Source organism: Schistocerca americana, chromosome 1 (assembly GCF_021461395.2).
Source record: "Schistocerca americana isolate TAMUIC-IGC-003095 chromosome 1, iqSchAmer2.1, whole genome shotgun sequence".
NCBI lineage: Eukaryota > Metazoa > Arthropoda > Insecta > Orthoptera > Acrididae > Schistocerca > Schistocerca americana.
The window spans coordinates 607,418,517-607,430,909 of record NC_060119.1 but is presented as its reverse complement, the minus strand read 5'-3'; the positions used below and the strand labels follow the sequence as shown (position 1 = coordinate 607,430,909).

The following is a 12,393-nucleotide window of genomic DNA, read 5'->3' as shown; positions in this document are numbered from 1 at the left end:
TGCATCTACATCCTTCACTCCCTTCACAGTGAGTCTGTCCCTCTACAAACACCTTTAGAGGCTGTCGCTGTTCGGGTGTAGAAGCCACATTCTGTAACTGTCTGCAGTCTGTATCTTCCACCAGATGGTGGTGTCCCACAACATGTCCTGGCTGCGCTGCTAGCCCAATTGCCGCACCCTTTTCTGTTACTGGGCGACTTCAATGCCCATAACCCTCTGTGGGGTGGATCAGTGGCAACAGGCCAAGGCGCCACCATTGAGCATGTATTGGCCCAGCTCGACCTTTCACTTTTGAATGATGATGCCTTCACACATTTCAGTGTGGCGCATGGCATGTACTCAGCCATCGACCTTTCGATCTGCAGCCCTAGCCTCTTACCGTCTGTCCAATGGCGTGTGCACGACAATTTGTGAGGTAGTGATCACTTTCCGATCTTTCTGTCACTGCCACAGCCTTACTCTTCTGGGCGGCCCTGCAGATGGGCTATGAATAAGGCTGCCAGGGACTTGTTCTCCTGCATTGCCACTATTGAGCCTCTTCCCAATGACGGCATTGATGCGGTGGTTCACTCCGTCACCAACGGCATCATTACTGCCACAGAATCTGCCATTCCATGATCTTCTGAGTCCCCTCGGCAGAGGACTGTGCCTTGGTGGTCGCCTGAGATTGCTGAGGCGATTAAAGATCGCCGGCAGGCGCTCCAGCATCACAAGTGACATCCCTCAATAGAATGCCTCATCGCCTTTAAATGGCTGCGTGTGCGGGCCCACCGCCCTATTCGCCAACACAAGCAGGAGTACTGGGAACGGTATGTCTCCACCATTGGGCTCCATATCTCTCCGTGACAGGTTTGGGCCAAGATTAGGCGCCTCTATGGCTATCGGATCCTTGTCAGTGTCCCCGCACTCTCACTGAATGGAGCAGTTTGTACTGACTCAGACATAATTGCAAACTGCTTAGTAGACCATTTTGCTTTGTTCCGCTTCTGTGAATTACCCACTGGCCTTCCACTCCATTAAAGAGGGGTTGGAACGTCAGAGTCTTTCATTTCACACCCGCCATCCTGAATCCTACAATGTTCCATTCAGTGAGTGGAAATTCCAGTGCCCTAGCCGCTTGCCCTGATACAGCTCCTGGGCCAGATTGCATCCACTGTCACATGCTGAAACACCTCTCACTGGACTGCCAGCGATGCCTCCTCGACCTTTACAACTGTATCTGGGTCGAGGGTGAGTTTCCGTCGCAGTGGTGGGAAAGCATTGTTATCCCTGTTTCGAAACCTGGTAAGAACTCATTGGAGGTGGACAGCTACCGCCCCATTAGCCTCACCAACATTCTTTGCAAGTTGCTCGAACACATGGCGAGTTGGGTACTCGAGTCTCGGGGCCTTCTGGCTCTGTCTGAGGGTGGGTTCCGTAAAGGCCGCTCTGCTGCCGACAGTCTGGTGAGTCTGGAGTCAGTCATCCCTACGGCCTTTGCCCGCCGTCAGCACCTCATCGCTGTCTTTTTTGACATGCGGAAGGCATACGAAACGTCATGTCGCCATGTTAGATATGAAATTAGCTTCTTTTGACAGGTGTAAACCGCAGTTGTATTGTGCTCATGGCAATCAGAAACAATGACAAAGCTCATATGCTCAATTTTGTCTTCCTGTTTGTAATATATAACAAAAGGATGAATGGTAATCTGTTGTCTTGTCCACTGGAAACTCTGAGCTTTATCCTGTAGAACTATACTATAATTTTCTGAGAAATCACATATGACAACAAATTCAGATTCCATAAGGTTTTCTCTTGTGGAGTTAAGGAATGTTCGTTGTTGCTTGGCAATGAAGTCATGCCGAATCAAAGTCGACATCTTACTACAAAATAAATCTATAAGTCTTCAGAAGTTTTCTGAACAATTTCCAGATAACATCGGTCAACTGACACCCACTATCGGAACTGAACTTGTTCAATTAAGTTTTCATGAAAAGAATCTTAAAATTTTACGTATGACAGTTTCTCCTGGGCAGTATTCACAGTTTCCCATGTTGCAATCAACTGATGATGGGTTGCAAAGCATTTTTGCAATGCACTGCTTATAATTGTTTACACTGCTGTTTGTTACTGTATTTAGTTTGGCATTTTCTATCATTAATTTTATGTTTTGGTGAGTTGTGCACACACAGGCAGTGTTTGTGCCACTGTGGCTAGCTAATACACAATGTTTTGGTCTCAACCCAGCAAATTTAGAGAAACCTATTTTTATGTTAGGAAACTTGTCTTTAAAATGTTTGTAAGCTTCTTTAAGATTACACAACATAAATCTTTTTGATGTTTTTGTTTTACTTCCACTTGTTTCTGTAATTGTCACACAATCTTTAATTCCTGGCATTGCCCTGATAACTTCATCATTTTCATAAAATGAATGTACAGTTTTGACAGTTTCTGTTGGTAAACACTTCCCTGGTTTTGGGTTTGGACCTTCCATGAATCCTCTCTCTTTCAAAATTTTTTTGGACTGCCGAACAATGTAATTAGGAGCATTAAATTCCCTCATTTTCCTGACACTCCACTTTTCAGGTAAACTTGTAAGAATCATTAGTTTTTTTGCTCTACTTATAGAATTTTTTAAGTTTCTTTTAAGATTTTCAAGAACGGATTCATCAGTATCAGTATCCGACGAAGAAGTTTCAGGAGCAACAAAAAGTTTACGTGTCATTGATGAGATTTTCTTCACTTTTGATTTGGTGTAATGCCTAGATGTTATTTTTCTCTTGTCATTTGGGGACTCACATAGTTCTTGAAGTGTTGTGTTAAATGTTTTAACTGCTACTGAAGTTGGAGTGAAGTCAGGGTCTTGGTCTCTGATGGTTATCTCTGATCCAGAAGATTCTTCTTCAACACTTTCATCACTAATGGGCTCTGGTGTATTTTTCAATTTGGTTACATCTTTCCTACATTTATCAAAAATCTTGGCACCACTTGGTATTTGAGGAAATAATTTGGGCATCCATGTTGTGACATTTCTCAGTTTTTTTCTGTCTAATAAAATGATTTGACTTCTTCAATGGATTACAACACTGCTCTCTTACAGCACTGCACTTTTTACTTGGTTCCATATTTATACAAAAACCACTTATAAACTGTCTTTCAATGTATAGATTTACTTGAAAATGAACTATTAAATATAATAGATACAGACTGGTCAACACAGAGGTAACAATTGATTTGCACTAAAACCACAGTGCACAATAATGCCGTAGGCACACAAAGCCTTAGAAGGTAACAATGCAGACTACATCATCTCAACAATGGCTCCAGTCTCTGAATTATTGTACAGACATCAAGCCCTATGTATACGATCCTCTACTGACGTACTACCTTAAAGGTCAGTTTGGTCAAACTAGGGCTGTTAGTGAAAAACAAAGAGTCTGGAATAATTTTTTTTAACAATGAACCCATCATCATCCCACATTTATATTTTGCCATGTGATTTACAACAGTATGAAGTAGTTATATTTTGAAAATTTTCACTTATGCACTTTTTGTAAAAAAATTAAATCAAAATATTAATTGCCATTTTGAAAAAGGTTATTAATTAGAAGCTATGTTTTTTGTTTATCAGTGGAAAGAGCATGCAAAATGGCACCTTTCCCAGTTCTGTAGCTCAATTACGGCAGCTCCTAGGGCAATTTAAAATAGTCTGGTCACACATTTTTGGCCAGTTTTTGAAAAGTTTACATGACCATATTTCAGGAATGGTTTGAGGTAAAGTTTCAGCACCCACAATAAGTATACCAACTTCCAGCAAAATCTAAGAAGGTGAGGTAAAATTTTTATTTAAAAGTGTGTTGATTTGACATGGAATGACTCATCTATACATATATGTTTTCAAAGAAGACACTATAAGATGTTTTGGCAGAACACAAATCACTTAACATGCAAACACGCATACTTACAAAATACTTTGACAGTGTTCATCCTTGTACATCTTATGGCTATAGGCTACACACAACAATAGGTGTAACACTATTCATGTCTTTCGGTAAACTGTCAGTCAGTTAAAGCAATTTCTTTGTGACAAGCTACTAACAAGCCTACAAAAACCAACGTAAAAATACTCTGATGAGGCAAACCATTACACCCACCTGCATAATAGTAGCAATTCTGGGTGGCACAGAACAACAAAGAGAAGTCCTTGGTAGATTTTCAGAGGTATGTGTTACTATATGCCTATGGACAGTTCAGGCAATTACTATAAATTATTGGCCAGGAGTCTCAGGGCACAGAGCTGACACCCGATAGCATGAAAGATCCATTGGGTCCAGGTAACGCAAATTTGGTACCCAACACATTAATATAAGCTCACTATCACGTTCCTCAAACCAGCGACATTCCAGTTTTGTCATATGAATAGTTACCATGGTGGAAGGTATTAAGCCAAAAGGGATGCAGATGGTCCACAACAATGTTCACACAGTACACAGCTGTCATGGCATAATGTACTGCTACCACAGGTCCCTCTGCAAATCACTGAAGTACACGGCAGAAGATACTCCCACTGTACCAGTTATTAGGGCAAAATCCCTTGTTAGTCCTACTTGGCACAGGTATCACACAGTTGGGCAGTTTTCCAGAATGGGTCAAATTAGTGATATGAAAGCAATCTCCTTTGTAGAATGATTGCATTTCCCCAGTGTTCTACCAAAAAACCAAAATCTACTACCTGCTTTACCCACAAATGAGCCTATGTGATCATGTCCCTACAAAGTGTCACACCCAGTTATTTATACAAGTTTGCTGACTCCATAAGTGACTCATTTATAAGATAATCAAAGGATACTATGCTTTTCATTTTGAGATGTGTACAGTTTCACATTTATGAACATTTCAAGCAATTTTTCAATCTTTGCACCACTATGAAATCTTATCAACAACTAACAGAAAATTTATGTGCCTTCTTTCAGATAGTACTTCACTATAGACAACTGTCATCTGCAAAAAGTGTGAGTTTACTGTTGTGTCCACAAGATCATTAACATACAACATGAACAGCAAGGGCCCCACCACACATCCCAGGGGCATACCCAAACATGCTTCTATGTATCCCACAATGACTCTCCATCCAAGGTAACACGCTGAGTCCCCCCTACCAATAAGTCCTCAATCCAGTCACAAATTCAACTTGACACACCATATGATCATACTTTTGACAGTAAGCATAGGTGTGGTATTGTCCCTCGTACCACAAAATTGTCCACATTAGCCTGTGTTTGTGGCAAGGTTCATGTTTAAGGCAGCCCTCAATCTGGGTGACAGAGTATCAGGATATTACCTGGTCTAACAAAAAACATGAATAATCCTGATGGGCAACAAGCTTCAATAAATCTGCAGTCCAATCTCATTACTGCTGTGCCCATTGCTACCTTAACTGATGTCAATTGGTCCACATGATCATATATAGGGGTTGTCTGCTGCTGAGTACCATGTTCATTGTGTGGTGAATGAAGTACTTTTGAACACTTTTGCTTGCACCAGAACTGCACACTGCAGTCCTACATACCCAGGCAGCCTATTTTGCTTTGCAGAATGAGGAAGCCTTTGACTTCTGTTCTCTGTGATGAGGCTTGGAAGTCTAACACAGTGTCATCAACTCATGGTTTCACTAACCCTCAACCACTAGATGCTCATGAAAGTAGCATGTGGCTACCTGACCAGCTTTATCTTTCCCAAGATGCTTATTCTCAGACACCAACCTGGAACAACTTGCTCTTTATCAAAGTTACTTATGTCAGTGGATTTCCCCATTTGTGGCCCGAATCATACTACGATCAGTCTCCATTTGTGTCTGCTCTGCTTACATATACTCCTTACAGCATCACATGCCTGCAATGCTATCAGATGTCATTTTATCATGCGGTGTTAATCCATAGCTAGTCTTCTCCATACTTGTATGTTGAAACACATAGTGAACAGGTGTAGTATGTACATAGTAGTATAAAAAGTGGGTGGGAGGGGGGAGGTGGTGAGGAGAGGTGGAAGGTGATTTTTTTTTTTTTTTGGGGGGGGGGGGGGGGGGAGGGAGGGAGTAAGTTGCAACTACACAACACAATGTAGCCACCATACTTGTTTCATGCCTAGAATCTGTCTTCAGCATTTTTCCTTATATACAACCTGTGTTGGACTGTGTCACTGATTCTAGTCTAAACACAGCACAGCAAAGTGAAACATGATATGTGCTACTAGGTTACAAGTGTCGAAACAAAGTTTTTAATGAGGGTACACATGAAAGCCTGAAGTATTCAGTAACAATCACAGTAAAATGTTATTCTGGACATCTCTTAAAGGTTGGCAATGGCACAAAAATCAGTGTTCAAAGAGTGTCAAGACAGGCAAGAACACAAAATAAAAGGAAAGCTGAAATGATAAATTCAGTCTCCAAATGTTCCTCCACAAAGGAAAATCAAGGAATGAAACACTCATTTCACATATTTATGACAGCAAGGATGAGTGACATTTGAAGTAGTAGTGGTGAAAAGCAGCTTCGATCGCTAAAACTCATTAAGTCTGGACCTGACGGAAGACGCTTTCAATTCCATACAATTGAATTGAATGGAATTTATCTGCCTGTAAACAACTGTTGTGTTGTACAAGGCATCGTCATTTGTTACATAATTATACAGTTGGTTACAAAAATTATACAAAATGTTGACATACATAGATACTATTACATAAATATTGCATATCTTCTACTCATCCATAATTAGTTACACTGGTTGCACAGACAAATTTTGTTGTATTTCGTAAGTTACAATTTTCTTAGTTCACAATCACATTCTTTTTTTTGTTATATAAAAGAGTATCATATTTTTCATTGTATAAAAGAGCATACAATTTTGTTATTAGATACGAATTCACTTGTACTATAGAATGCTTTCTCTTTCAGCCATATCTCTACCACCATTTTAATTTATTTTTATGCAGCTCCCTTGTACCATGTGAAAGTGTGTTAAAAAATGTTTTGCCAGCATGTCCAAGGAATGTCTAATAAGTTCCTGTTCCTGGTTTCATGAGTGCGCATCTGACCTGCTTTCATACATGTGGGCATTCTGTTTGGCTTGCGTAAGTGCTTTGAGTATGTATAGACTGGGGACTTCAAATATTCTGTTCTCAATAAAGTACTGCCTGCAAGAAGTTAATTTGCTCAAACCGAGAATACATCTAATGGCTTTCTTCTGCCAGAGGAAGACATTTTTTGCCCTGGCAGAGTTTCCCCAAAGAAGTATTACATAATGCAAATGAGTATGAAAAAAGGCACAATATGCCATAAGCATGCACTCCTTAGTGACACAATCCTTAAGTTCCCTATGGAGATATAAAACTCTTGTCAACTTACTGCAGAGATCTTCTGTGTGGGTATTCCGGCATAATTTTGTATCTAGATATATGCCTAACAATTTTACTGAATGTCTTGGTTCATTTGGTCTATTGTTAATATCTCTAAGGGAAAAGGAGATGTGTTCAGTTTTGTTTTTATTTAATGACAGTCTGTTTTCTTGGAACCACTGAGCTGCTTTTTCCATCATTGAGTTGCTCATTTTGACACACATGCTTGGAATGACATGTGGTTTCATTAGAACCAAAATGCAGGTTGGCGCTCCACCCCATATTGCTAGACGCGTGAACGCGTCGTTTGGTGATGATCGTGTGCTCAGCTGCCACTTTTGTCATGCTTGGCCTCCTAGGTCCCCAGACCTCAGTCCGTGCGATTATTGGCTTTGGGATTACCTGAAGTCGCAAGTGTATCGTGATCGACCAACATCTCTAGGTATGCTGAAAGACAACATCCAACGCCAATGCCTCACCATAACTCCGGACATGCTTTACAGTGCTGTTCACAACAATATTCCTCGACTACAGCTATTGTTGAGGAATGATGGTGGACGTATTGAGCATTTCCTGTAAATATCATCATCTTTGCTTTGTCTTACTTTGTTATGCTAATTATTGCTATTCTGATAAGATGAAGCGCCATCTGTCGGACATTTTTTGACATTTGTATTTTTTTGGTTCTAATAAAACCCCAGGTCATTCCAAGAATGTGTGTCAATTTTTACCTCTCTATCTACATCTTTCCATGATTTATTCAGTTTTCAAATGTATACTGACTTTTTGATCACCCGGTACTTAGGATAGTTTTCCATCCAAATTTTGGCAGGTCTACTGGAAAGTCTGTTTCCCCACAAACTGGGTAGTCTACCTGCATTGTCCTCTAAATTTCTTTAATTTGTTAAAACTAATTCCCCAGAATTTATGAAACTATTATTTTGCTTCATCTGCACTTCGAGAAACAGGTAAATTTTCTGCAATTAACCCTGTTTCTGCTTTAATTATTTTCCATGCTGCTTTACATTTGGTACTGGGCTGCGAAATATAGTTGTAATTTGCTTTTTCTTTGCAGAAATGATAACTTTTCTGTAAAGCTTTTTAATTTGGCATATGTATGTCTATATTCATTATTTGAGCAAGAATTGTCATAGTAAATTCTTAATAGAATTCCTAAGTTGTTTAAGTAAGGTGTATACCAGTCAGTTACATTACTTTTCTGTTTTCTCCTTGCATTTAGTCTATTGTGTTTAATGATGAGGGGGCAATATTCATTAAAGACAATGGTAATGGTATCTTAGAAATACTCAAAAACATCACTTAAAGACTCATTCTCCATGACAGCATTACACCAATCAATAGTTTGAAGTCTTTGTGTGAGGTTTGTTAAATTTGGTGGATTTATCTGCCTCAATATCCAGGATTCTACTGGTTGAACACTATTTCTTTTGAACGGCATTAATTTCAGGAAAATTCCGTCATGGTCAGAGAGCATTGGTTTAAAAACATTTAAGACTACCTCATCTTTGACAATGTTTGATATGACATTATCTAGACAGGCATTCTGCCTTGTAGACTTGTAGTTAAGGCAATTTTAACTGTATGATTTGTAGGTATCTATCAGTAATCCGCTTTTAGAATTTTGCACAATCACATCTATATTAATGTCACCAAATATTAAAATTTTGTGATTCTTATATCTAAGTAAGTACATTAAGAGATTATCTATATGCTGGACAATAACCTTGGCACCAGTTTTTGGGACACAGTACATAGATACTACAACAATCTTGCTTTCGGTAAAGTGAACGGCAGCAATTTTAATTTTTCCTTCATGCACTAAATCCTTAAGATCTATAATCTTAACTGTATGTTTGAGGTCACTTTTCATTAGTATTGACACTCCTCCATTTTCCATAACTGGTCTAAAATAGCCAGTTAAGAATATAAAACCAGCAGGAGTGTACAACCTGGATTCATGTTCTTTAAGCTAGTGCTCATTTAGGCACAGAATATCACAATGCAAGTCTTTTAAAACCAGTTCAAGTTCATTCAGTTTCTCACTGACTGTAAGTTTATATGAAACAAGGACAGATGGTCACAAGTTATCTTTTGATCGTAGCACTGGTTTCCCATAATCCAACTTTGTAGTTAATGGTGGTGGTTGAAGGTTAATAGGCCTAGACCAAGATTTGTGAGAACAAGTCTTGGTCATCACTGCAAGTTCCCCTGCTGGGGACATTCATGTTCACAGCTGTTGATTGTTTTCTGACATTTTAACCTATCACTTATAACCTTTTCAATAGCCTGGCATAAAGCTAATTTACCAGAATAATTAAAACGCTGTCAATGTTTTGTGTAAAATGCTTATATTTATTACTGTCACATTTGGTTATATCTAATATTAGTTTGTGATACTTTTTTCTTTACACATGAAGCTTCAGTCAAGTCATTTTTGAGTGAATTAGGTCTGTTCTTTGTAACAATTTTCTGCAGACCACATTAGCAGGGAAATGTTACCAGTGATTGGAAAAAGAACACAGGTTACACTCATCTACAGACAAAGAAGACTCATATGACTACAACAGATACCACTCACATCTACATGTAGCAAAATCTTAGAACAGTTTAAGAGTTCAAACATTATGTCTCAGCAGGGACGAAACTTTCTGCATAGAAAGAACCATGTGTTCTGAAAACATCAATCATGTGAACTTAACTTACACTCTTCACATGATATCATCAGCACCACAGATAAAATAAACCAAGCTGATTAGGAGTTAAGAAGTTCATTATCATCATCTTCTACATAAATTATGTTCCTATGGGATATATAAAAAGGTTTATGAAATGATAAAAACACTCCCAATAGACACACCACAGCTCGTTATAATGGACGGAGTCTACAACAGGCATTGAAATAATATCTTGTGTGTCCAAGCAAGTGTAATACGACCATCTGTTTTTGCTATACAGTAATGACTCTGGAAGAAGAAGAATGTTTTACTTAAAATGCTAAATGTTATAGTGACATCCAGTTACATCATGACAAAATATCAGATTGAGCCAAAGACTGGCAAGTAGCCACTAATGATGAGAAATAGAGATTTAAGCATAGCATAAGACACAGAAGCAAGTTATCTTTCAACCACAGGGCAGCCAGGGTCTGTGTTATACAAATATTTGAGAATACTATGTCATTTGCATGACCCATACTTTAACAATTCTCAATTGTACGAGATCCACGTCACATCAGATTGACAAGGGACACTGAGTAGGCCTATTTACAAGGGAGAGGAGTGCAATTGGTCAGAGGCTTATACTACTAACAAGAGAAAGTAAGAGAAGTATTAAAAAATTTTAAGTGGTAGGTACTCAAAAAATAAGTGCAATTTAGTTCAAGGGAACACCTGAGAAGCAACTTTCAGGGCAGAAACTAAGAAAATGCTTCAGATATCTCTGAACCAATCCTAGAGAGACCATACTATGTAAAATAGGTAAGAGTTACACAGTGGTGAACTCTACATATATGTGATATATGTACATGAGATGCAACAAATATTTGTTCAATAAGAAAGCTTTTCTGATTTTTTTAGTTTTTATAGTTAAAAGTGCGTTGAATATGGCACAAAAGACAAGCAGCCAACCTTCCCATGATCTTTCTATGACTGAGAAAACCTTTAGGTTTAACACCCTAAAATATAGGCCTACCCCCTGTAAAACTCCGGTCATTCACAGAGTACATATTTAGGTAATTACACTTAATAATACGTGGTGAAGGAAGACAATGAAAAGTAAAGGCACTTCTGCATCCTGCGCTCAAAGTGGGTGATGACAGCCTCCGTCAAATTAACCACACTGTCTGCCCCACATGAAAAACGATTAGGTCAAGTGCATCTAACACCACCATATTACTTAAATACCAGAAACATTATTACGAACCAAACGTGTATAAAACTGTCTGGAAAACGTATGTCTCGGCATTTACTTCAACACATCCGATTTAACGATTTTTGTCACTGTCCCACGGATGCATTAAATTACCACGTCCGTCTAATTCTATGCTGTGTTCTAGTAAACACGACTGTGTGTGGGAAAACAAAGCTTACTTTCTCCCGATCTCGCTAAAATGCATCAATTCTTAAGGTAGTCAAGAAAGGAAATAAAATGATTGTTTTTCGCTGATATGTACCGCAGAAATCGCCATACCCTCTATATAATTGGCAGAAAATTTCCTGCGTTACTAGAAATTTTGTTTCTACTGTTGTCGATAGTAATTTCTATTTTACCAATACGTACCTCAATAGGCAACGAGCAATTCCCACAATAAAGTACTCGTATAGGGTACGTGACGTCCGGTTGTGGGCCCACAGGAAGGCTAATCGTTTCGTTCTCACTCATATTTTGATTAGGTTGTGCACAGAAGCCTAGTTTAAAAGTTGCATTTCAGTCTGAAAATAAAAAAAATCTTTAGATAAAACGATCACAAACCTATACATATCGATAACAAGCAAAACGTGTACTTTACCTTACCCGGTAGATTTCAAGCAGTCCTGTCGATATGGACCATCGAAACATCGACACATAAAATCGAATTTAACAAAAGCCCAAACAGATTGTGGAAAAAGACATTACAGTTGGCTTCTGCTCCGATGCAGACTGCAGAATAGGAAAAGATTTTGAAAGAATTCCACAGCCTGAAGTCTTTGTTAGCTTTCAAGCATGTTTTCCATGCAGTTAGTAAAATTTTCCTGCTCACATGAATAAATTTTCAAACAAATACGTAAACTTGCACGCAATTTTCATTATTATCATTTATTATTGGTTTCTCTGTCTTAACCTTACTAGAATTAATTAAAGAGAATTCTACACCACACGGGTTTCTCTTTTATTTACAAAGCATGTTTGCGGTCATTGGTGTTTCTGTCTGTTGTTAACATGTCCTTTTTTCCTTCTTTGTTAGCGGGCGCTGAGGTCGACAGAAACATCGTTGTACACATGCACTTGATAGTTTTTTGGATT

General features: G+C 38.8%; 1 protein-coding gene across 4 annotated transcripts in view; it reads right to left on the bottom strand.

Moving 5' to 3' along the window:
* LOC124607202 (density-regulated protein homolog) overlaps positions 1 to 11,984 on the bottom strand; it is a 50,983-nt gene extending 38,999 nt beyond the window's left edge. Inside the window, exons 1-2 of one of the 4 annotated variants that reach the window (XM_047139439.1) lie at positions 11,905 to 11,984; positions 11,671 to 11,822 (exon numbers count right to left, since the gene is read on the bottom strand). In XM_047139439.1, coding sequence (XP_046995395.1) covers positions 11,671 to 11,772 — 102 coding nt within the window. In that variant the 5' untranslated portion in view covers positions 11,773 to 11,822; positions 11,905 to 11,984. The other 3 variants (XM_047139459.1, XM_047139467.1, XM_047139450.1) reach the window with 3 other exon arrangements.
* Positions 11,985 to 12,393: the final 409 nt, after the last annotated feature.